Source organism: Hippopotamus amphibius, chromosome 2 (genome assembly GCF_030028045.1).
Source record: "Hippopotamus amphibius kiboko isolate mHipAmp2 chromosome 2, mHipAmp2.hap2, whole genome shotgun sequence".
Lineage (NCBI taxonomy): Eukaryota > Metazoa > Chordata > Mammalia > Artiodactyla > Hippopotamidae > Hippopotamus > Hippopotamus amphibius.
This window is the reverse complement of record NC_080187.1, coordinates 201174446-201201531: the sequence shown is the minus strand read 5'-3', so window position 1 is coordinate 201201531 and position 27086 is coordinate 201174446. Positions and strand designations below refer to the sequence as shown.

At 44.5% G+C, this 27086-nt stretch overlaps 1 protein-coding gene and 1 pseudogene across 3 annotated transcripts in view; one reads left to right on the top strand and one right to left on the bottom strand.

The window, feature by feature from the left end:
- The first annotated feature begins 17673 nt into the window (after positions 1–17673).
- On the top strand, positions 17674–20787 carry LOC130844697 (NADH-ubiquinone oxidoreductase chain 5-like; annotated as a pseudogene).
- Positions 20788–23523: 2736 nt separating this feature from the next.
- The window catches only part of FAM81A (family with sequence similarity 81 member A), a 66510-nt gene continuing 62947 nt past the window's right edge, over positions 23524–27086 (bottom strand). For 2 of the 3 annotated variants that reach the window (XM_057722589.1, XM_057722590.1), the window contains exon 9: positions 23524–25844. In XM_057722589.1, the coding sequence (XP_057578572.1) occupies positions 25720–25844 (125 nt within the window). In that variant the 3' untranslated portion in view covers positions 23524–25719. The remainder of the gene's footprint in view (positions 25845–27086) is intronic. The other variant, XR_009051404.1, reaches the window with a different exon arrangement.

Here is a 27086-nt window from a genome sequence, read left to right as displayed (position 1 = left end):
GGGCTGAAAGGGTTTCCACGTGTCCTAGCAGTTAAGGCACCTGAGCAGGAAGAGCCCCTCCCCCCCCCCAGTGGCCCAAGCCTCGGTGAGCACCTGTGTGCAATGCACAAGCACCCTGGGCGCCCCAAGGCTGCACCTCCCAGGGGGGACCTCGGGCAAGTCCCGTCTCGGAGATGCCGTGTCTCGTCTCCAAATGGAGAGTTTTATGAGATTCAACGAGATTCTGCATGAGAGGAACAGAGCACAGTTTGTAACAGGGAGTCCCTCAATTCATAGGTTCCCTTTGCCTCCTCCTGAGCCAGGCTGACCAGGCTGCGGTCCCAAGCGGGGCCCCCAGCACCTCGTTTCCATCTGACTTGCCTTTCCCAAGCGCTGGCTAAAGAAGTCTGAGACTCCCCGGTCCGCGAGTAAGGCCCGAGAAACCCACTAGAGACTTGGCGGGTTTGTTCCAGAGGAAAACCAAGCAGGTCCTTGGCACGTTCCTGCAGTGACCCACACCCCACACCCACACCCCAGGAGGAAGCCCTGAGCAGGTCGCCCTGAGGAGGGGCAGGAAAGCTCCACGCAGACAGCGCCCCAGGGCCTGAACGCACACGTGTGACTCTGAATTTCACTCTCTACCAAACACGGAAAATGCCAGGTTGCCTAAGAGGGCCCCAGGTTTCGAGAAAGATAAGGAGGGCTTCCTCTGTGGAAGAGGAGAGCTCTCCTGGGTGTTTCCCAGGTAAGCAAAGTCCCCACAAGGTCTCACCCAGCAGGGAAACATGCCAGGGCTCAGGCCACAACCACGTGGACACAGGATCCCCACCTGCTGCGGCCTCTGTCCTCTGCGGCTCTTGGCCTCCCTCCCAGCCACCTCCCAAGGCTGCGGAAGCCGCAGGGGGGCTGGGGATCCAACTGGCAGACACTCACGAGATACACACCAGGGCAGAGAGGGGAGCTGAATTGTTGGAAAGATGAAGCCCAAGAAATAAGATCCAGAAAGCCACGCTGCCAATACCTGCGAAGCCGCCAGGGGCCCAGACCTCTCCTTCCCAGGTCTGCCTGGGCGGCTTCGCTCAGCTTCTCCCCCTCAATTCACAGGCACAACAAAGCCACACTGCTTGAAACAACAGGACTCTAGTCCTTCCACCCAGGATGTCATGGTGCTCCTGTTCCCCTCCCCTTTCTAGAGCCGTTTCTATATGAAGCACCCGGCCACCCCAACCTGAGCTCCTCTTCTCTGGCTGGTGCGAGACAAACACCCCCCCCAACTTCACCCCAATTCTTGGCCGCACCTCCCACCCCAATTTCCTCTTCCTCACATCCCACCTCTTCTGGTCACATGTCACGACCTCAGATACCAGAGCACAGCAGGACGGGGTCTCAGGACTTTGGGGGTCACCCCTCCTGGATTTGGAGGTGTCCGGAGTCTCCTCCCACACACTCCTATATAAAATCTGTCTCCCCTGGAGACGGCAGAATTTGCCAGCCTAAAATATGTCTCTTTGGCATATTAACTGTTCTAAGCTGGTCATTTTCTGAGCAACAGCAGACATGGGAAGGGCTCTGAAAACCAAACAGGAGTTGCCCTTTAGGGAGGGAGTTGTAAGGGGAATACCCATGTTTACCGGTGACTCCCTCTCTGTACCTGGAAGAGGAAGATGACCAAATCTCTAGAAACTCAGCAACAGAGAAGGCAATGACCTAAATCCAAACAATAACCTTACCCTTGCTTACTGTGCTTTTCCTGGTCACCTCCCAGAACTGACTCTTCACACCCTCAACATCCTCTTGTGTCTTTAGCTGAAGACGGCATTTCAGGTGAGGGTTTCAGTGAGTTAATTTTCCCGAGTCTCTCCCACGTACACACAGTATTAACTTTTGTTTGATTTGTCTCCTGTTAATCTCTCCGATGTCAATTTAATTTAGACCAGCCCGAAGAACCTAGAAGGGTAGAGGAAAAGCCCAATGCTGCTTTGTGGGCATCATCTCACATTAGGTTGGTTTTTATCAGTTTCGACCCAAAACACTGCACTCGTCCAGACCCCAAATTCAAGTTCTGACACATCTCACCTCAGCTCCACAGGCACTAGGTCCCCAGGTGACCTGACAATCCTACCACTTCAACCGCATAGACACAATTTCAGAGCAGCAAGACAGCTTAGAAACCATCAAATCTTTGCAACGCTTGAATTCCTTCTGCCATAATTAATGGAGTGTAACCGTCTCGATAAGAAGCGAAGCCCCCACAGGCCCAGGGGAAACCAACCAAGCAACCAACCACCCCCGAGGGACAGAAATGAGTCCCCCTGACCTCTCAGGCCTTCCTTTGGACGACACATCCCTCAGTCTCCTTCTCCTCCTGAAGCAGCCTCTCCAGGGTCAAAGCACTCACCCGCCTCCTTCTGTTCTTTCTTCCCTCCTCCTGGCCACCCATCCTCAACTCCTTTCACGCCTGCCCCGATGCTCCGGTTTTGAAGCTCCTCACTAGTCACATAGCTCTTCTTTAAATACACCCTGGACCCAGCGTGCTTCTGGCACCTTCATGTGCATGAAAATCACCTGGGCTCTCCCTGGCATTCCCGCTCGGGTTCCATAGGCCTGGGTGGGTCCGGGAGTCTAAATTACTAACAAGTTCCAGGTGATGTGGATGTGGCTGGTCACCACGTTGACTATGAAGACTTCCATTTGGGATGGTGTTTCTACTCAGCATCACCTGGCGCTTGTTAGAAACGTGACCCCTGAGCCCCATCAGATCTCCTGAATCAGAATCCACATTTTAACCAGATCCACAAGTATATAGTATGCCCTTTAAATTTTGAAAAAATAGAAGCTGGAAACCATGGCTGCATATTAGAACCATCTGAGAAATTGGAAAACAATCCTGTGGACCAGCAGCACGACAGACCAATTACATCAGAGGGTGGGATCCAGGTATCGGTGGTTTTAAATCTCCCTGGGTGATTGTAACGAACGGTGAGGGTTGATAACTCTGCCATCGAGTGTCTTAAAGTGCAGACTCTACCTTTGAGACCACTGCCAGGGAAAGGCAGACGTACTCTGCCACCTTGAACGTCTCAGGTCACAGCTGGAGGTCCCATTTGCTCAGGGCAACCCTCCACATTGAGACAGAGCAGGGCTGTCCCTCCCTCCACGTCCTCTGCCTACCTTTTGTCTACAGGAAAACTTCAGTCAGAAACAAATTTAATCAGAGAAGTAAGAAAAAGCAGAAGCAAAGGAAAACAGTCAAACAAGACCAAATAATAGCGTAGTCATTAAGCAAAGCCAAGGAATTTTGTTCTTCTTCAAGCACTATAGATAATATTTTGAGTCATATTCTTCGAGCTGTTTTATAGATACGGAAACCCACACCAGGTGGAAGAAGTTAATTGCATGATAACCAAACTATAGCCATGACTTAAGGTGCCACGATTCTGAGAACTGGCTTCAAGGAAATGGGAACAAACTGACCCTGGAACTAAGGAGTAACTGTACTTAAAACAATCACGATGACACGGATCAGACTACTGCATGGCTAATTTCAAGGTGACTGTCCGAGCTAACAGTGCTGTTTCTGCACGTAGCGCCCTCCCTCCAATGACACACCCCTGAGACTTCCCGTTAAAAGCCCTTGCCCACTGATTGTCTGGGGGCCCTCGGCCTTTGGACATGTCTGCCTGCCTCCCCATTTGCTGGCCTCCAAAATAAAACAAACTTTCCTCTCCACCAACCTTGCCTCTCGAGTATTCTCTTCTTAGCAGTGAGCAGCCGGACCCCACTTCCGGTAACAACAAAGCTGACTCCTTTTGAGGCAGTACAGAGCAGTTATGAGCACTATTCTGGAGTCAGGTGGACCTGGATTCAAATCCGGAGTCAAACATTTATTAGCTGCATAACCTCAGAAAATGTACCGAATTTCTCTGTGCCTCATTCCCTCCTGGGTAAAGTGGAGCCAACACAGTACCGACCCACTAAAGTCATTGCAAGGGTTGAATTCGATGAGAAAGAGGCACGCACAGTTCCTAGCACAGCACTAGCGCCACCAAGGGGTCGATAATGGTTAACTGCAGTTATTAACACGGATGCTAAAACTCCTGATATTTTGCACGTGCGGCTGCAATGCCATATTGACGCCACATATGTGCTGAGGTTTCCCTTCACAAGCAACTCTAGTTTAACCAACTCTGGCTCACCAAGGCAGGAAAGAAGTGTGTCAGAAGACGTGCCCCAGACTAAGCACTGGCAGGGAACCAGCTCCAGGGGTCTCAGTGAGAAACGTCAACTGATGTCCTAGGAAGGATTCAGTCCCAATAGCTTCCATGAGCCACTCGGCTCAGGGTCCAGATTTCCAAGCCGGAGTCTGATCTGGCTCAGCCAGGGTCACTTGTCCCCTGTGTGGGAGGCAAAGGGCCCTGTAACTTATGCTCCCAACAGGACCATTAGAAGGAGGCTAATTCTCCAGAGAAATCAGAGACTGTCACCTAAAGAAGGCAGAGGCTGGCCAAACAAAAGGAGACGTCCACTTCAGCCCCTTTAATTCTTGGACCCAAAGGCAGGACCAGGCATTTATTCTTACTACATTTTTTTTTTTTCGATCTTTATTGGAGTGTAATAGCTTTACACTGTTGTGCCAGTTTCCTCTGTACAACAAAGCGAATCAGCTGTATTTATACATATATTCCCATGTCCCCTCCCTCATGAGCCTCCCTCCCGAGCATCCCTCCCACCTTCCCTATCCCACCCCTCTAGGTCATCAGCAATCATCAAGTTGATCTCCCTGTGTTAGGCAGTTGCTTCCCACTAGCTATTTTACATTTGATAGTATATAAATGTCAATACTACTCTTTCACTTTGTTCTAGCTTCTCCTTCCCTACCTCCCCAAGTCCTCAAATCTGTTCTCTACCTCTGCATCTTTATTCTTCCTCTACCACTGAGTTCATCAATATCATCTTTTTAGATTCTGTATATATGTGTTAGCATATGGTATTTGTTCCTATTTTTCTGACTTCACTCTGTATGACAGACACTAGGGCCATCCGCCTCACTACAAATAACTCAATTTCGTTCCTTTTACTGGCTGAGTAATATTCCATTGTATATATAATATATACATATGTATAATATATAATATATATGATATTCCATAGTTTTTGAGGTACACCAAAGTGAATCAGCTGTATTTATACATATATCCCCATATCCCCTCCTTCCCACAACTCCCTTCCACCCTCCCCATCCTGGCCCTCTAAGGCATCACCCATCATCAAGTTGATCTCCCTTTGTTATACAGCAACTTCCCACTAGCTATCTGTTTTACAGTTGGTAGTGTAAATATGTCCATGCTACTTTCTCACTTTGTTCCACGAAGCTTCCCCTTCGCCCCACCCCCCAACCCTGTATCCTCCAGTCCATTCTCTGCATCTGCATCCTTATTCTTAACCTGTCACTGGGTTCATCAGTATCATTTTTTTTTTTTTTTAGATTCTGTATATATGAGTTAGCATACAATGTTTGTTTTTCTCTTTCTGGCTTACTTTTCTCTCTATGACAGACTCTAGGTCTATCTACCTCATTACGTATAGCTCCATTTCATTCCTTTTTATGACTGAGTAATATTCCATTGTATATATGTGCCACATCTTCTTTATCCATTCATCTATTGATGGACATTTAGGTTGCTTCCATGTCCTGCCTATTGTAAATAGTGCTGCAATGAACATTTTGGTACATATATCTTTTTGAATTATGGTTTTCTCAGGGTATATGCCCAGTAGTGGGATTGCTGGGTTATATGGTAGTTCTATCTTTAGTTTTGCAAGGAACCTCCATACTGTTCTCAATTTACATTCCCACCAACAGTGCAGGAGGGTTCCCTTTTTGTTTATTGTTCCTAGCATTTATTGTTCCTAGATTTTTGATGATGCCCAATCTGACTGGTGTGAGGTGATACCTCATTGCTTACTACATTTTTAAATGGAAGTTTAAAAGGAAGGAAGGAGAGGTGTTGGGTATTTCTCCAGAAACCAGACATGCTTTTCTCTCCATGGATATGGTATGTAGATGTTATAGTTTGGGGGCTTAGCTGGCAAATGCAGGGGAGAAGGGGCTCAGGTGTCCAAAGAAGCATCTGCACAAAGTGCAGAGGGGCTGAGAAGCAGCCCCAGGACAGAGGGCAGTAAGAACCTTGCAGCCTGAGCAGAGAGCTGGTTAGGGTTAGAGCGATGGAGAGAAGAATTCACTCTCACTCAGAGATGGCTTAAAGGAGCTTCAGTGCCAACTTCAGTGATTCCCAGTGGCATCCTGCAGGGTCCTGATATCTGTCCCAAGATGGTCAATAATTTTTTTTTTGAGAACAGGCTATCCCATGATATTTGCAATTGACCAGGCACTGAAAGAGTTGCATTATAGGAGCAGGTCCAAATATGTGATCAGTTGAGATGATGGACTGAATTTAACAGAATAATATGCAACAGAAAAGAAGCACATGAAAAGATGGTTAACACTGTTAGTCATCAGGAAAATGTTTACAAAAAACCACAATGAAATACTTCAATCCTACTAGTATGGCTAGAATAAAAATGACAGACAATAACACGCATTGGTGAGGATGTGAAGAAATCTGGAACTCTTTTACACTGCTGGCGGGAATGTAAAGCAGTGCAGCTGCTGTGGAAAACAGTCTGGTAGTTCCTCAACAGTTACCACATGACCCAACAGTTCTACTTCTGTTTGGTTGGCTTTTTCCTTCCCAGGTTCGTTCTCTCCCACCTCGGTGTGATGCTCAGGAAGGTGAGAGGACCCTTCCCCGATCTCAGTCTGTCGTTTGTGCCTTAAGTGACGGGGCTCTTCAGTACACAAACTCTCCAGCATGGGGCAGTGTGGTCGTGGTCCGGCTGAGCAGCCAGAAAGAGGCTCATCGACTGGAATGGATTTGTCTCCTGTTTTTAGTTCTTTCATCCAGAGCAGGGATTTTCAAGATGTGGTCTGTGGCACTGTTGGTGGGAATGTAAACTGATACAGCCACTATGGAAAACAGTATTGGGGTTCCTTAAAAAACTAAAAATAGAGTCACCATATGACCCAGCAATCCCACTACTGGACATATATCCTGAGAAAACCATAATTCAAAAAGATACATGTACCACAATGTTCATTGCAGCATTATTTACATAGCCAGGACGTGCCCATCAACAGATGAATGGATAAAGGAGATGTGGCACGTATATACAATGGAATATTCTCAGCCATAAAAAGGAATGAAATTGAGCTTTCATAGTGAGGCGGACGGACTTAGACTCTGTCATACAGAGTGAAGTAAGCCAGAAAGAGAAAAACAAATACCGTATGCTAACACATATATGTATGGAATCTAGAAGAATAGTACTGATGAACCTAGTGGCTGGGTAGGAATAGAGATGCAGACGTAGAGAACAGACTTGAGGACACTGAGGGGGGAGGGGAAGCTGGGACATAGTGAGAGAGTAGCATTGACATACACACCACCAAATGTAAAATAGATAGCGGGTGGGAGGCTGCTGCAGAGCAAAGGGAGATCAGCTCGATGCTTGCTGATGACCTAGAGGAGTGGGATAGGGAGGTTGGGAGGGAGGCTCAGGAGGAGGGGATATGGGGATATGTGTGTACATGTGGCTGATTCACTTTGTTGTACAGCAGAAACTGACATAATACTGTAAAGAAATTATACTCCAATAAAGATTAAAAAAAAAAAAAGATGTGGTCTGTGGACTGAGTCAGACACACCTGGAGGGTGGTTAAAACTTCACAACTACTAAAGCAGATTTTCTGTGGGATGGATCCTGAAAAAAAAACACTTAGAAAAAGCTCCTCAAGGATTCTTACCTACACTAAATTGTGAAAAACAAACATCTAGAGGTATTATTAATAATGTATTGCTAATCGACATACATGTATTCATAGGGCTCTTTAAAAATATACATTTTGTGGTACTGATGAACCCAGTGACAGTGCAAGAATAAAGATGCAGATGTAGAGAATGGACTTGAGGACACCGGGAGGGGGGCGACGGGGAAGTTGGGACGAAGAAAGAGAGTAGCATAGACATATATACACTACCAAATGTAAAATAGATGGCTAGTGGGAAGCTGCTGCATAGCACAGGCAGATCAACTGGATGATGGGTGATGACTTTGAGGACTGGGATAGGGAGGGTGGGAAGGAGTCGCGGGAGGGAGGGGATGTGGAGATATATGTATAAATACAGCTGACTCACTTCATTGTACAGCAGAAACTGGCACAATAGTATAAAACAATTATACTGCAAAAAAGAACTTGAAACAACAACAACAACCCTACATTGTGGTCCAAGGCCACACACCCTGTAATCAGTAGTGAAGATGCAGACACACACCTTCCAGCTCCTTGCCGTGTGCTCCTCCCCCAGTGTATCAGCTGCCTTACTTTTGCCTGTGGAAGCCTCAGGACCAGAGCCTGAAGCACTGTCACCTGCTTGACACCAGAGAGCCCTGTCACTTTCCTGGAAGGTGAGGGGCCTCTGGATCTCACTCACTCCATCTCTGCAAATCTCTCTCCCTGTCCCTTCCAAGACAGAGTGTGCACTGAGCAGCTGTAGGATAAATACCCACATAACCCAGATATTAGCTAATTTATGTCAAGCTTCCCTTGGCACCTCATCCCCTAGTGAGCAGAAGGGACTTCATGCAAGTTTAAGTAACTATAGACCCAACTCAGCTTCTTACACCAACTCATATTAGAGATCACTAGCTCCCCTCTGATTGGCTGTCTTTGATAGGGTGCCCACCTTGGTCCAATCATCTGTGACCAGAGGCATAAGCCATCTGGGCATATGTTGTGTGCAGAACCATTTCATTTAAAAACTTGTGGGCAGCCACCAAAACTGACATTTCTAAAATAATTCAGAAGGTGGCCACGTCACAGAAGGACTCCTGAATGTAAATTTTACGATGATGTGTTCCACAGATTTAGTGTTACCTGCTAATTTGCTGATGCTTCCAATAGAAACAACACCATCCACTCTTTTTTAAATTTAATTAATTAATTAATTTATTGGTTGCGTTGGGTCTTCATTGCTGTGCACGGGTTTTCTCTAGCTGTGGTGAGCGGCGGCTACTCTTCATTGCAGTGTGTGGGCTTCTCATTACGGTGGCTTCTCTTGTTGTGGAGCACAGGCTCTAAGCGCAAGGACTTCAGTAGTTGCGGCACACAGGCTCAGTAGTTGTGGCGCACGGGCTTAGTTGCTACATGGCATGTGGGATCTTCTGGGACCAGGGATCAAACTTGTGTCCCTGAATTGGCAAGCGATTCTCAACCACTGCGCCACCGGGGACGTCAACACATATTTCAATACATGTTCGGTAATTATCATTTATTCAACAATACTTATTTATTGCCTACTAGCTACTGGTCTATTTTCTAGGCATTAGAATAAATTTACATTAAAAAGGGATTCAGGGCTGTGGGGGCTGGGGTGGAAGGAGGATCACCATGTAAAGGAAGAATGTCTGATGCCTGAGCAGAGGGTGGGGAGTCCAGTCTCTCCCTTGATGCAGCTTGCGCCTAGCAGGGATTTATAGTAGTTCAGTCATAAGAAAAAAATTATAATAGGCTGATCCTCTTTTTTCTCTTTTTTTCTTTTTTTTTTAACTCGAACTTTTCTTAACTCAGGGGATCCCCTGAAAAATTATCTGCAGGTGGAATATTTCACAGACAAATTTTTTTCTCCCCTCCCAAATTCAGTTGCTCATCTCTCAAGAACAAAGATAAACCAGCCTCAATTCCGGCTGCTGTGTTTAGGTGGAGATTTCTTCCCATGCCCACCATTGCTCCCCTACCATCCCAGACTTTGGGGGGTTTGTATCTCATGCTCTTCTCCAGAGATTACAAAAATGTAGCTTCTTCAAGGGAAGTGGGAAGGAAGAAGGGAGGACCCAACCTATAAGAGCAGTATACTGCTAGTCACTTATATCATATTACTCCAAAAGTGCTTCAGTGAGGTTATCCTGGTGAATCTAGTGGAAATATGCCTTAGTTACACTGAGATGCTGAAAATCTACCTAAAGTGCAGACAGGTCCTGAAAACGTCCGTTGAGTATGAATCATGTCTTATGGACCTAACCTAAATCCAACTCACTTATAGTTTAGTTTCAGTTTAGTTTAAAACTTTAATACTGTCCCTCCCAGGCTCCTTATCTTGGTCCTCTCCCCTTTCATCTCCCAACATGCTCTATAGCTGGTAGAAGGAGGAAGGCAAAATTCAGTTCTCTTTGACTTGGCTCTTTTGAATTCAGTTAGTTACTGGGCATAACTTATTGCTTTTTACAAAAGAAAAAAAACATTGTCAATGTTGGTTTCATGCTAGCATTTCTTTAAGAGCTAATGAGAAATCAGGCTTCCTGACTTCAAACTATACCACAAAGCCACAGTGATCAAGACAGTATTGTACTGGCACAAAAATAGAAAGGAAGATCAACGGAACAGAATAGAGAACCAGAGGTAAACCCAAGCCCATATGGGCATCTTATCTTTCACAAAGGAGGCAAGAATATACAATGGAAAAAAGACAGCCTCTTCAATAAGTAGTGCTGGGAAAATTGGACAGCAACATGTAAAAGAATGAAATTAGAACACTTCCTGACACCACACACAAAAATAAACTCAAAATGAATGAAAGACCTCAATGGAAGGCCAGACACTATAAAACTCCTAGAGGAAAACATAGGCAGAACACTCTAGGACACACATCAAAGCAAGATCCTTTTGGACCCACCTCCTAGAATCATGGAAATAAAATCAAGAATAAACAAATGGGACCTCATAAAACTTAAAAGCTTTTGCACAACAAAAGAAGCCATAAACAAGACAAGAAGACAACCCTCAGAATAGGAGAAAATACTTGCCAATGAAGCAACTGATAAAGGATTAATTTCCAAAATATATAAGCAGCTCATGCAGCTTAATACCAAGAAAGCAAATAACCCAATCCACAAATGGGCGGAAGACCTAAATAGACATTTCTCCAAAGAAGACATACAGATGGCCAACAAACACACAAAAAGATGCTCAACATCACTAATCATTAGAGAAACGCAAGTCAAAGCCACAATGAGGTATCACCTCACACTGGTCAGAATGGCCATCATCAAAAATCTAGAAACAATTAATGTTGGACAGGGTGTGGAGAAAAGGGAACTCTCCTGCACTGTTGGTGGGAATGTAAGCTGGTACAGCCACTATGGAAAACAATTTGGAGGTTCCTTAAAAAACTACAAATAGAACTACCATATGATCCAGTAATCCCACTACTGGGCATATACCCTGAGAAAACCATAATCCAAAAAGAAACATGTACCATAATGTTCATTGCAGCACTATTTACAATAGCCAGGACATGGAAGCAACCGAAATGCCCATCAACAGATGAATGGATAAAGAAGATGTGGCACTTATATACAATGGAATATTACTCAGCCATAAAAAGGAATGAAATTGACCTATATGTAATGAGGTAGATAGACCTAGAGACTGTCATACAGAGCAAAGTAAGCCAGAAAGAAAAAAACAAACATTGTATGCTAACTCATACATATGGAATCTAAAAAAAAATGGTTCCGATGAACCCAGTGACAGGGCAAGAATAAGGATGCAGATGCAGAGAATGGACTGGAGGACAAGGGGTTGAGGGGGCAGGGGGCGAAGGGGAAGCTGGGATGAAGTGAGAGAGTAGCATAGACATATATACACTACCAACTGTAAAATAGATAGCTGGTGGGAAGTTGCTGTATAACAAAGGGAGATCAACTCGATGATGGGTGATGCCTTAGAGGGCCAGGACAGGGAGGGTGGGAGGGAGTCACGGGAGGGAGGGGATATGGAGATATGTGTATAAATACAGCTGATTGACTTTGGTGTACCTCAAAAGCTGGTACAAGAGTGTAAAGCAATTATATTCCAATAAAGAGCTTAAAAAAAAAAAGAGCTCATGAGAGATGTGGCCACTGCATTTTATTTTAAGCTTTCTACATTCTTTTCCTCCTGCCTTCTCCTTCCCTCACATGGCACCAGTGAGAAGACCTGCCCCTCGGTCTTGTAAATGTATCTTAGAGGCAGGAGCAGAGCCACTATCTCCAGTGAAACTGAAGTGGTAGACCTGTAATTGTGGGAAAACAAAACTCTCTTGTTATAGCCCTGCCACCCCTTGCTGTGTGTATATATATAATACTTTGTCCTTCATATGTGAAAGATTCTGTGTTGGAATTCTTTGGTGTAAAGTAAACATTTGGTTTTACTTATCAAAAAACAAACAAACAAACAAAACAAAATAATGACTGTGGGTGCTAATCCTTGCTTTGCCAGTGGTGTGACCCTGACCAAGCCTCCATGAGATTTAGTTTTCCTATTTGTAAGATGGAAATGGTAATTTCTTACTCATTGGGTTGTTGTCTAAATTAAATGGGATATACAATTTTAAAGTGTCTTGCACATAGTAGGTGTTCAATTAAAATTAGTAACTGGTTCCTTTCTCTAAGAATGAGAACAATAGTGAGGCAGGGGTGTTATGAGAGCTAAGTATTTCAGGCAAAAGTGTTTTACCTATAATTACAAAGTCTATATGTGTATCAGGTCATCATTATTTAAGAAATTTGAAAGTTGGGGTGGTGGTGGTGGGGTGTCAGTTTTTCTTTGTTGCTTCTTAAAAATCTACTTTACTGCTCCATCCATCTAGTGATAGACTTTATAGCGCTATAGTTTCCATAGTTTGGAAAAAGAGCCAAAATGAAGTTAAGCTGAAATGATTTCTTCTTCCTGAGTCTTACGAAGCCAGACAAATTTATACCATCTGGCTTTCAGAATACCTGTTTAAGACAGGTCTGCCATAAAACTTGCTTTTCACAGTGTCCAGAAATAACAGGTAAATGAGATAATGTACAAAAAAAGTCACTTTTCATAAAGTGCTCAATGAACGACTAATGCAGTGGTCCCCAATATTTTTACCTTCCTTTTGGAATTTTACCCCAAACATAGACCCTTTAGAAAGATTAGTTTTAAAAAAGTGCATCAGGGACTTCCCTGGTGGCACAGTGGTTACAAATCCGCCTGCCAATGCAGGGAACACGGGCACAATCCCTGGTCCAGGAAGATCCCACGTGCCACAGAGCAACTAAGCCCATGTGCCACAACTACTGAGCCTGTGCTCTAGAGCCCGAGAGCCACAAGTACTGACCCAGAGTGCCACAACTACTGAAGCCCGAGCACCTAGAGCCCGTGCTGCACAACAAGAGAAGCCAATGCAATGAGAAGCCTGCGCACCACAATGAAGAGTAGCCCTGGCTCGCCGCAACTAGAGAAAGCCCATGCACAGCAATGACCCTAAGCAGCCAAAAATACATAAGTAAATAGATCAATTTAAAAATAAATAAAATTAAAAAGTGCATTAATTAAACAGTTCATTCATTTTACTTCTCATTCATCAAAGACTTTAGCCCATCTGGAACTATGCACTGCAGTTTCTAACTAGTCTTAGGCAGGAAGCTGCCCTACAAGGAGTTGTTATAATGGGAGACAATGTAAGGGAAACTGAAACGGTAGCTAATCCACACATCCTTTCATGGTTAGCATCTGACTTCTCTCAGACATTTTGAGATATCTGGGGAAATGTGACCATGCCTTCAAGCAGATCACAGTCTAGGGAGTAGACATCCAGGTACATGTAATGGGATAATATTCTGAAATAAACTAATTGACTAATTGCGTCATGTGCAAATCCTTGCCTTCCACCTTTCCCCTATTCTATGGAAGTATCTGTTTGCCAAAGAGGGACCTGGGATGGTGACAGCAGGAATGCCAAGAGAAAGCAGTCCAGGGCTTCCTAGGTGGCGCAGTGGTTGAGAATCCACCTGCCAATGCAGGGGACATGGGTTCAATTCCTGCCCCAGGAAGATCCCACATGCCGCGGAGCAACTAAGCCTGTGCGCCACAACTATTGAGCCTGCGCTTTAGAGCCCACGAGCCACAACTATTCAGCCCATGTGCTGCAACTACTGAAGCCCACACGCCTAGAACCCGTGCTCCACAACAAGAGAAGCCACAGCAATGAGGAGCCCACGCACTGCAACGAAGAGTAGCCACCACTCACCACAACTAAAAAGAAAGCCTGCACACAGCAAAAAAAAAAAAAGACCCAACACAGCCAATTAAATAAATAATTTATTAAAAAAAAGAAAAGAAAAGAAAGCAGTCCACATTCAGTTTTGAAACCCAGAATAGCTGTCTTGAACACCTAGACAAATCTCAAAAGCCAGGCTTTGTCACGAGAGAAAGAATTTTCTAAATTTCTTTAACTCCCAGTAGGAGCAAGGGCCATGGATTTGGTCATAAAACAAACCTGCCCCCGTGGTGCAGAAAGAATACCTCTTCTACCATCAGGGGCTTGGAATGAGGAGAACAAGGCTGAGTGGGAGGCTGGTCCAGACAGGAAGCAGAAATAGGAAGCCCAGCCCTTTCATCCCTGTGGGGTGTGAGGAGGAGAGAGGACAGCTGACAAACATGCCCTCCCTCTTCTCCCTCTTGGGATGAAATGCAGAGGTGGAAAACTGGTCCAAAGGCCCAGATGGGTTTGAGGATGCTGAGAACATTGTGGGGAGAGTGGACAAGGCTGAGGTCTTACTTAAGAAACTCAGCATGTGGCCCTGTCCATCCTGGTCTGGGCAGCAGCACAGCAGCCGTTGGACACGTGAGCTCCTCGGCAGAGTCTAGAGTGCATGGCTGAGGGCCTGGGAGCTGCTGATAGACCAGCAGGGGCCTGGGGCAGGGATAAGAGGGCTGCTCTGTCCAGATTTCTTGGCAGATACAGGGATCAGTGCCTAGCACAACGTGGGGCACCCGCAAAACACCTCAGCTAACAGAGGTGGTGTCGGCTTATCAGCAAGCACAAGCCCAGAAGTTCCAAACGTCGATGCAAATAATCGACAATCTATAACAGGCATAGAAGAGAGTTTTGTTCAGCCGAACTGAGGACTATAGCCCGGGAGCGCAGCCTTCTTTCCACCAAGAAAGCAAGCCCTCTGGAGAAGCGTGGTTTTCGGCACAGTTTTATGTCTTGTCAGAATCAAAGAACAACAAATATGACAGAGGTACAGTCCATCAAGGTTTCAGCTGAGACAGATTAGCATGTACACAGCTAGTCAGCATGACCTCGGTATCTGGGAAGGGAACCTTAACATCGAAGCAGTGCTAGCCTGGGCACCATACGGGTGGGAGTGGCGGGGAGGCATTTATCCCCATCTTCACAGTGGACATACTTTACTTCAGGATGACGCAGTCTTCTCTTAATGGTTAAAGCAGATGTGCAATGCGTGATAAACAGGCCATAAGACAGGCCATTCTCGTTAACACGAATTCAAGCCAGATCACATATAAGCCAGGATGACTTCCCCACACCTCAACATAAGAACTTTTCTCCCATCACAAAGATCTTCATGACGCTGGAGGAAAAGCACACGTGTGATAGGGCAGAGTGAGTGATAATCCCAGGTGCAATTTACTCCTCAAGCATGGTATCAGCCAGGGTCCATTCAGGAAGACAGAAACCTCCCTAGGTATTTCACACAGGGAATTTACTACAAGAATTGGCCATCCCGGGTATGGAAACAGAAGCCAAATGGGGGACAATGAGGCGTCCAGAGATCATAAAAGCAGGGGGAAAAAAAGCTCCTGTTTAGCCAGAAGGACAACACATTAGCAGCTAGATGGACATGGAACGCCAGAATTGTCAATAGCGTTACTTTATAAAAATAAGATGTAGGTAAATCCTTTCCCCAGGTAGCTGCCTGGTTCCTCCCTTATCTCTATCAGGCCTTTGCATCTTAGCAAGGCCTTCTCTGGCCATCCTGCTGCGACTGGCATCTTCCTCCCTGGAACTCCCTACCCCCAGGCCCTGCTTTATTTTCCTCCAAAGCACTTACCATCAACTGACATGCTTGGGATTAACTTGCCTGTTGATTTTCTCTCCCCACCCCGATCTCACACTAGACTTGAAACCCTATAAAGGCAGACATTTCAGTCGGCTTTGTTCATTGCCATGTCCCGCCAGTGCAGAGCTGGTGCTGAGTCACTATTATGGTTACAGCTTGTCTATCATACTGCCATATGTCCTCACCTGCAAAGCCCACTTCTAATTTCTCTGGTTTTCTGTTCTAGAAAATGAAAGTTGAGCTCAAGGATCTTCCACAGAGGCATTCCTTGATTCTAGGTTCTTCCTACGGAAACATATTCCCTATATGTGCACTCTATAGAATAAAACAAATTAGTGAATATAACAAAGCAGAAACAGACTCACAGATACAGAGAATAAACTAGTGGTTAGGGGCAGGGTGGGGTGCAGCAGGCTAGGGTAGATAGGGATTAAGTACAAACTATTATGTATAAAGTAAATAAACTACAAGGATATATTGTAAAACACAGGGAAAATAGCCAATATTTTATAATAACTATAAATGGAGTATAATCTTTAAAAGTTGTGAATCACTATATTGTACACCTGAAACTAATACAATATTGTAAATCAACTACACCATAATTAAAAAAAAAAAAAAGATTCCCTAGAAGTTTCTGTTTCCTCCACGTGGGGGCAGCAAAGGACAGTGAATCCCAAGGGCTGGCCGAGCGGTGTGGCACAGCTCTCTCTATGATGACAAGTGATGAGACTGTGCAAACATCTTCACTGCCCTCCAACCCATTCCCCTGCCATCCTCCTCTGAGTCTCAGAGAGGAGTCAGAGCTTTGCTTTCTTCGTGTCCCAACCTACCACCAAGGAAAATTGGGTCACAAGTTAGAAAATTAAACAAAGCATGACAATCACAGATAAAAACAGACCAGAAACCACCTGAAGCAATCAGACATGCCTGAGATAAGCTAATAACAACTACTGAGAACTGGATTTAGCTCCAACTTTCTAGACATCTGGGCAGGGCCAGGATTAGGATGAGGTGAGTGAGCCCTCACCTCAAATGCTAAATGTAAGAAGAAGAGTAGCCAAAACCCTCAGCCATCAAGATAAATAGTGTTTTTGTGCAATGTTTCTAAAACTCTAAATTAACAACAAAAACCCATGATGCATAAATGTCAGAAATTTAAATAGAATTACATAAAACATGTATATGGGGCACACAATTTTTCTTTTTGCCTCAGTTCCAAAATAGCTCCACACAGCATGGTTTGTAGAGGTTTGATATTTTGTGCATTATACATTTTTTGGCATTGATTTTGATTTTTTTTAAATATTGCATTAACATACTATTTATTGTAATTACAGAGTTTTTGGTGTCCCTTTCTATTTTCCACTTTGGCTCACCCCAGTCCAGGCCTGCCAGGCCCATCTCCCTAGAGGGCATCAGAATTGCTCGAGTCCCCTGGCTGGCAACCCCTTGCCAGGCATCCTCCACGCCTAGGATGTGCTGGTGGGAGCCTGGCAGGCGCACAGCACACAGGCAGCCGGACCCACCCCCGGCTCACTTGCCTTGGCTCTTCCCCTTGAGTCTGGCACCAGCCTTCAGACCCTTCTCCACTCAGTCCAGGCAGCAATATCTATTCATCAGAACTGGCAGATGAGACAAAATCTTATAAGGACCTGATAAATCATCTCTATTAGGGACACATGACATAACATTGTAGAGATGAGGCTAGAGGAAAGTTCCAGGTCCAAAGCTCATTCTAGGCTGACGGATGAAGGTACAGAGCTGTGGACAGAGCTGCCAGTTGAAAAGGTGAGGAAATTATTGCTGTACATCAGGGCTAAGAGAACTTTCTGCGACAACAGAAATGTTCTACGTCTGCACAGGACAATACTATAGCCACTAACCACAGGTGGCTATTGAGCATGTGAAATGTTGCTAGGGCAACTGGACAATTGAATTTTTTTAATTTATTTAACTTGGATTAGTTTATATTTAAATTTAAATGGCTGATGTGACGAATGGCTATTAGTGCTATAAGTGCAGCTCCAGATCAGTGATTCTCAAATTTCACTTGCACTGGAATCATCTGCAGAACTTGTTAAAGCGGATTGCTGAGCCCACATCAGAGTTTCTGATCCAGTAGGTCTGGGGTGGGACCTGAGAGTTTATATTGCTAACAACTTCCCAGGCGATGGGACTTCCCTGGTGCTGCAGTGGTTAAGAATCCGCCTGCCAATGCAGGGGATACAGGTTCGATCCCTGCTCCGGGAAGATCCCACATGCCTTGGAGCAACTAAGCCCGTGCACCACAACTACTCAGCCCATGCACTGCAACTGCTGTAGGTGCGCGCTACTGCAGCCCGCGCACCTACAGCCTGTGCTCCACAACAAGGGAAGCCACCGCAATGAGAAGCCCGTGCACTGCAACGAAGAGTAGACCCCACTCTCCACAACTAGAGAAAGCCCGCACGCAGCAATGAAGACCCAACGCAGCCAAAGATAAATAATTTTAAAAAAAGAAAAAAAACTCCCAGGTGATGCTGATGCTGCTGGTCTGGGGACACGTTGAGACCATTAATCCAGAGAGGATTGTGATTCCAATCAGCTTTGGGATTATTAAGCCAATCACATTATGTCTTGGGTGTTAACTTACCTTGGAGCAAAACAGCAGCCTGCGCTTCAGAGAAAGATAGATATGGATTCAAATCCCTGCTCCTCCACTAATTAGCTGTATGACCTTCCATAATCTGCTCCATCACAAAATGGAAATAACAGTACATACCAAATCAGGTACTTACAAAGATTACATGTGATAAGGTATATATGTCATTCAATATATTTTTTAAGTCATTTCCTGCTCAGAAAGTATATTAAATGGACTTTTATATATGTGGACATATATATGTGTGTGGACAATGTAATTTGTAACATAACAACAGGCATTTCCGTCTGTCAAGATTCCCCAGTGCTGGTGTGTTAATTATTGTGTATAACAAATTACCCCAAAATGTAGTGACTTCAAACAACACATATTTACTACCTCACAGTTTCTGTGGGTCAGAAATGTGGCTTAGCTGGGTGTTTCTGGTTCACTGTCTCTCATGAGATTGTAGTAAAACTGCCAGGGCTGCAGTCTCAACTGAGGTCTTGATTCAGTGGTTGAGTGCAACTCCAAATAAAAGTAATAACCTTATTGCCCTTAGTCACACAATTTATATTAACAGTACCCGTTATAATGATAAACACCAACACTTACAAAAGCAACAAATACCCATCATACATAAAAACCACTATCTCTTGGACTTCCCTAGTGGCACAGTGGTTAAGAATCCGCCTGCCAATGCAGGGGACACAGGTTAAATCCCAAATGGGAGGAGCAACTAAGCCCATGTGCCACAACTACTGAGCCTGCATGCCACAACTATTGAGGTCTGCACGCCTAGAGCCCATGCTCTGCAACAAGAGAAGCCACAGCAATGAGAAGCCTGTGCACCTCAATGAAGAGTAGCCCCCGCTCGTTGCAACTAGAGAAAGCCCATGCACAGCAACGAAGACCCAACATAGCCAATTAATTAAGTGATTAATTTTTTAAAAACCCCACTATCTCATATACTTTTACTACTAGCTTAATTTAAACAATAATATTCATTCATATAGGCCAAGATATAATTATCTCAAACTGGCATTGAATTACCATTCAAATCCTTAAATTATCACTTAGATTCAAAACAGACTATTTCTCAATGTTTGTACAAGTAGTATTATTTGTAACATGGTTTACTATAGAATTTTCAATATGATGTATACACTCAGATTCTAATATTAGTCAATTCTTTAAATATTTACTCTTTCTTATCACAATATTAATTCTTGTCACTGCTAACAACTTTTTCAACTTTTTATTAGATGAGAAGGTGTCGGAATTATATCTTTTCTTCTTATCAGACGATGGTATAGTTGAACAGACACAAATACAGCTGCTCTCCAAGCAATTCTATATAACCATATCGGAGACGTCAGATTTATTATATCAATAGCATGATTTCTATTTAACTTAAACGCATGAGATCTGCAACAAATCTTCACACTCAACCTAAGCCACTCAAACCTACCTCTAATAGGACTTGTATTAGCTGAAACTGGAAAATCTGTCCAATTTGGTCTCCACCCATGACTTCCCTCAGCACTAGAGGGCCTCACCTCCACTTCAGCCTCACTCCACCCTCGCACAATGGTTGTAGCAGGTAAATGCCTACTACTTATCCGCTTTTACTCTTTAACAGAAAATAATAAATTCATCCAAACAGTAACGTTATGCTTAGGGGCTTTTACTACACTATTTACAGCAATATACGCTCTTACCCAGACTTATATTTTAAAAATAAATTGTCCCTTTTCCACTTCAAGCCAGTTAGGCCTTGTAATGGTAACAGTCAGTATTAACCAGCCTTATCTAGTATTCCTCCACATCTGCACACACGCCTTTTTCAAGGCCATGCTGTTTATATGCTCTGGGTCTATTTCTCACAGCCTAAATGGTGGACAAGACATTCAAAAAATAGGAGGCCTGTTAAAGCAATACCTAGCCCTCATTATTGGAAGCCTAGCGCTGACAGGAATACCACTCCTCACTGGATTTTACTCTAAAGACCTAATTATCGAAACCACTAACACGTCTTATACCAACGCCTGAGCCCTACTAATACCTCTAATGGCCATGTCCCTCACAGCTGTTTACAGTACCTGCATTATTCTCTTCGCACAAGCACCTTAACTTTAATCAATGAAAATAACCCAATTCTAATTAATTCCACTTCTTTTGTTCTTTTTTAAAAGTTATTATTGTGGTAAGTGTACAGTTCCACGGCATTAAATATGCTCACACTGTCGTGCAACCATTACCACCACCCATCTCCAGAACTTTTTCATCTTCCCCATTTGAAACACTGTATGGATTAGATATTAACTCCCTCTTCCCCACCACACCCCTCAGCCCCTGGCAACTGTCATGCTACTCTCTGTCCCCATGAATTTGACTTCTTTAGGTAGAATATTTGTCCTTTTGTGACTGGCTTATTGCACTTAGCATAATGTCCATGTGGTAGCATGTGCTAGAATTGCCTTCCTTTTCATGGCTGAATAGTATTCCATCGAATGCATACACAATGTTTTGCTTATGCATTCAACCATCAGCGGACACTTGGGCTGCTTCCACCTTTTGATTGTTGTGAAAAAAGCTGCTGTGAACCCAGGTATCCAACTGTCCGAGTTCCTGCTTTCATGTCTTTGGGGTGAGGGGATTCACTTCAGTTCACTCTCATGATGGTTGGAAAGTGTCAGTTCATTTCAGGCTATTGGACTGAGGGCCTCAGTTCTTGGCCACACCATACAGCCCTCTCCACGAGGCTACTTACAACCTGACAGCTCACCTCCACAGCACAAGTGATATGAGAGACAGAGAGAGACCTTTTATAATCTAATCTCAGAAGTGACAAGCCACCACTTCTGCCATATTCTATCCATGAGAAGTGAGTTAACAAGTCCAGCCCATACTCCAGGGGAGGGGATTGCACAAGGGGGGAATACCAGGAGGTAGGGAGCACTGGGAGACATTTTCCAGACTGCCTACCACAGCCAGGATTTTGACTCTAGAAAAGTCCTTTAACTCTGAATTTATATGGATGACAAAAAAAGTTTCTGAAATTAACTAGACTCAAAACTCAGAATGAGAAACACAATCGTCCACACATTATCCAGAGTATAACTCTATAGTACTGCCACTAGTGGATGGCATGCTGAATTCACCTGTCAGTTTTTCCTTAGCACAGCACTGACGATTGTCTGCTCCTAACGCACACCTTTTGTCATCCAGCCCAGCCACACACGGACTCTTCCAGTCTCTATACAAACAAGCCTCACATGCCAGCCAGCCATTTGGGCCCAGCCCCACCTGTTCTGCATCTCAATTCCCAACTTGACCTCTGGTCTCTGCACCCTCAGCCTCTGTATCTACCTTTACCCCTCCTGACGTGGAGTCTGTCCCTCCCCAGCTCTGATTCCACCTATCACAATCCTTTCAATGCTCCTGGGGAAGCCACACCTGCTCCACGGGTGAGACCAACTAGCTCGCGGATCTGCCCAGCCCTTCCTCACATTTGGGGACTGTCCCCATGCTGGTCCCATCTACATATTTCTTCATCTGGGTCTACTGCTCTTCCCTGTCTCAGGCTGGGCTATCACTTTCTTCGGAGCTTAATCACTGCCCATACATAGTCCCTGCAGGTAATGGGACACTTTGGACCAAAACATGGGCCCCCAGATATTTTCTATGTCTCACCACTAATATTGCCCCCCCGACCCCCATTTTTCACCACTTGATACCCAATATTGCATACATTACTTCAGCATTTTGAAAATGAGAAACCAGCTCCCTCTTTTCAATTATTACAATCTCTATTCTGCAGATAAGAAAAATGAGACTCAGAAAGGTTACAAGAACTGCCAATGGTAACATACCAGCAGTGACAGAAAAACTCCACATGGTTACCATTGAGTTTCCAGGATGTCCTGAGTGGTTCATGATTTTAATTTTTTTCAGGCTGAAAGCCTAGCGGGATGACCACAATTTAGAGGGTGCTGTCTTTCCTCTTCTGCTCTGTACTCACCCAACACAACCCATATCCCAATGCACAAAGCCACAGTCCACTACGTAGGACAGTCAAGGACAGAGGAGGAAATGCCTATGGTCCTACAGTCCTGTGGCATCAACTACCCCACCTTCACTGATACAACCAGAGGAAGACAACTGACCCAAGCAAAGCTAGTAAGATTGCCTCTCTTAGGTATTTGGAATTGAAGCATTAAAATACAAGGGGACTCAGATGGCAGACCTGTAACGTCATGCAGAGATGGAGCTGGAGTTGGTGGCCTGGCAAGTCTGAGTTATGTGGGAAGCAAGGCTGGGGACTTCCCTGGCAGTCCAGTGGTTAAGACTCCATGCTCCCAATGCAAGGAGGGTTCGATCCCTGGTGGGGGAACTAAGATCCCGCATGCTGCATGGTGCAGCCAAAAAAAAAGTTGGGCGAGGCTGTATCTTTAGAGGTAGAGTAGTATACTGGTTAGGTGCCCAGACCGTGGAAGTAAGCTGCCTGGCTTGGCTCATGGCTCCCACTTACCAGCTGCAGGATTTGGGGCAAGTTGCTTCACCTTTACGTGCCTCGGTTTTCTCATCTGTCAAATGGGGAAACAAAGAGTATTTAACTCAAGTCGTTGTCGTTACAATGAAATGAGTGAACACCCACCAAGGTCACAGCGTGGGCACACAGCACATGCTGGGAACGGCCAGCTGCTGTTATTCCAGAGCTGAGAAGACACCTGTAGCTCGAGACCGAAGGAAGGAGCAGCTCCCCATGACTTTCCAGTTCCCAGCAGATCTGCCAGGACTCAGAGCACTTTAACCACCAAAAGGTTTCCCACGAAAGCAAGGGGAGCTTTCTTATGGCATTTTACCTAATTAAATTTCACCCCATACCAAAAGTCTAAAAGTTTAAAAACCATACGCCACATTGATTTGGAAGTTTTATTCTTTTTATTGCAAATTTCTGGTAAAGTACAGGGAAGCTGATTATCATTTAAACTTTGGTGATAAGAGGACGCTGGAGCGCGGGGCGCACAACACGTGAGTCACCTGGGGGCCTCTGACACGTGCTGCTGCCGGCACCCCCTCCCAGAGGCTCTGACTTAGTTGGTCTAGGGGGGCAGGCCGGGCGTCGGTAGCTTTTTGAATTGCCCAGGTGATTCCAACTTGCAGCCACGGTAGAGAACCCCCCACTGGAGCTCCCGACGTGGGGGTGGCAGCATCAGAAGCACCTGAGCAGTTCAGCAGACAGCCAAGCATCACCCGCTCACGTCACCTCTTGGCCTGAGTCCAGCTGGCGTCCTCTGTCCCCCGCTTCCCAGGTGTGACATATGCTGACTCTTCCTCCTCACGGGCCCCCAAGGAGAGTCTCTGGAGGGGCCACAGCTCTCTGTGCTGTGATTTGTGCTGAAACCAGGAGAGCTGTACTAAACACAGCTACTCTATCACAAAAGCAAACTCACTTTCTAATTGCAAAAGAGCATTAACCTTTTTGTTTTTTCACTGTGGAGTGGAAGTAGTCTTCCTATACAGCGATGCAAAGATCTGTGACAAAATAAGGAAATATATGTTGGATGACATCTTCATTATATGACTTCTTGGGTCGAAATTAAAAAAAAAAATTTGTCAAGCCATTGAGGGTACATTATTATGTACTTTAGCAGCATAATTTATATGGGTAAACAGTAATAGCCAGTTAGAGATTTCATTTATGATGTATTCTAAAATAGAAAACGCTTTAATTTTCCTGAGTCCTTGGCAGACAAAAAAAATTTTTTTTAATTTTTCAAAGTATTCCTGTTTTCTTTTTCTTGGACACCCTCACAGTTTAGAAAGGCGTGTGTCTCACTATTAGTTTCTACATACATAGGTGAACAAATAGCACTGGTGCCAATTTTCAATGACTAATCAAATATGGCGATAGAAAATAAAACACCCATCATCTATGGAGTTGCTCAAAATGAACGTTTCTTGACACTGTTATAAATGCAATATCAATTTGATTCTCTGGCCATACAAAACTACGAAGTTCTATTCCGTTAATGATAACTGAATGATTAACATCGTAACAGCGATAAAATGTTTAGAACATTTAAAAAATACATAAGATCCCATTTTTACATCATAATTCTGATGTATTATCGTGCCTTCTATTTTGTCCGCAAAACTTTTATACGGTACAGTGCATTGACGTGATAAAACCAAGGCACAAGAATACAGTTACAGTAAGTATATATAAACCTTAGCACTTTGTGCCAATTTTGGAAAAATTTAGAGGAGATCAAAAAGCCTGAAAAATTTTAACATCCCATTATGATTAAGGAACAATTAATTGTGTAATAAATAGGCTATTAACCACCATTCCATTATTGAATATATGGCTATCACTATACAGGCTATGGGAAATTGAAAAAAGTTTTCAATATTAAAACCTGGTATAACTAGGTGGCCGGTGTAGCTAATTGTCCCTTGTATTATCTAGATAACTATTTTAAGTTTCCATTTTAATTTGTAATCTATATGGCAGTTATCAATTTTTAAACTATTTTCACTGCATAAATGGTAGGTTTTTTTCCAAATGTTAAATCCCCTCCCCCTACAAAAGACAGATTTACAAGAAGATAACCAATATAAGAAATGCACAGACAACAATAATAAAATCCAAATATGGACTCAAAGGTTGAATTCTAACCTATCAGGACATTCTCTTAATTTAGGGTGAGGATCAACACATTCTTGAGATAATTCATTAGTTTCTTAACTTAAAAAAATCACCATGACATTTTTTTCAAGTGTAAAGTCTTAGCTAACGCATCAATCATCGAAGGAAAATTAAGTCTTTTCATTCATAAAACGAAAGGGATAAAAGCCTTTCAAAATCCAGGGAGGAGAGGATATTCCATTGAATTTAGGGAAGTGGAATAAAGTGGTAAAAACTGTATGTAATACCTTTAAAGAGAGTGTTTTCAAGACTCAAGGTAAACATTTAGACCCATGAAAACACACTTCTTGGCACATGCACGCCATGAATAGAACACTCCTGAATGCAGCAACAGCCTGGCTACAGAGGTATCCAGCTCCTGGCCCCACTGGCAACACCACCTTTGAGGTCCATGTCCCAAGTCCCTTCACATGGGAGCTTCCGGCTTCTGCATCTGTTGGATTTGCTTCTGTAGCTGGTCCTTGTCCAGCTTCATCTTGGCTTCAAGAACTTGCCTGAGGGAGCCTATGCTTTCATAGATGGCTGTAAACCCTTTAAGAAGAGGTAAATTTCACACGAGTTAATATTAAAAAACAACATGCTATCAAATTCTACAGCACATCGTAACAGTTGATTTGGGCAAACATTATCAATAGATATGAAAACTGCTGGAGTAAAAGTTTGACGGGAAACAGGATAATTACAGAGTTTCAGAGTATCTCCCTATAGATATAAAGCGAAAAAGGAAATATTACTGTGGAGAAATCTGACAGACACCACTTTAATCAAGAGATCAGGGGCAGTGTTGCAGAGACCAATGATGTTCCAGAGGTAATTTGAGCAGCAGACCTCTGTGCACTGTCATCTCCTTTACTACAGGCACTGTGCTCTTTTTAATACAAGACAACTTCTGAATCAGGGACAGCTCTGGTGGGCATAGTAAGAGGGGAGCAGACTGAAAAGAGAAAGGCCTCAATCTTGCCTCAGACGTCCTGAGTTCTAGTTCTGACTGACATTTCCTAGATGTATAAGCTAAAGAAAGTCATATAAGGAAGAATCAAGATGGCGGAGTAGGAGGACGGGCGCTCACTCCCTCTTGCAAGAGCACCGGAATCACAACCAACTGCCGAACAACCATCAACAGAAAGACACTGGAACTCACCAAAAAAGACACCCCACATCCAGAGACAAAGGAGAAGCCGCAACGAGACAGTAGGAGGGGCGCAATCGCGTTAAAATCAAATCACATAAATGCTGGGTGGGTGACTCACAAGCTGGAGAACAGTTATACTGCAGAAGTCCTGAGGTTCTGAGCCCCACATCAGGCTTCCTAAACTGGTGGTCCAGCAATGGGAGGAGGAATCCCGAGAGAATCAGACTTTGAAAGCCAGTGGGATTTGATTGCAGGACCTCCACAGGAGTGGGGGAAACGGAGACTCCACTCTTGGAGGGCACACAAAAAAGTGCTCACCAGGACCTGGGGGAAGGAGCAGTGACCCCATAGGAGACTGAAGCAGACCTACCTGCTGGGGTTGGAGGGTTACCTGCAGAGGTGAGGGGCAGCTGTGGCTCACTGAGGAGACAGGGGCACTGGCAGCAGGGGTTCTGAGAAGTGCTCATTGGCATGAGCCCTTCCAGAGTCCCCCATTAGCTCCACCAAAGAGCCTGTAAGCTCCAGGGCTGCGTCGCCTCAGTCCAAATGACCACCAGGGTGGGAACACAGCCCCACCCATTAGCAGGCAAGCAGATTAAAGTGTCACTGAGCTCCACCCACCCAGCCCAACCCACCATCAG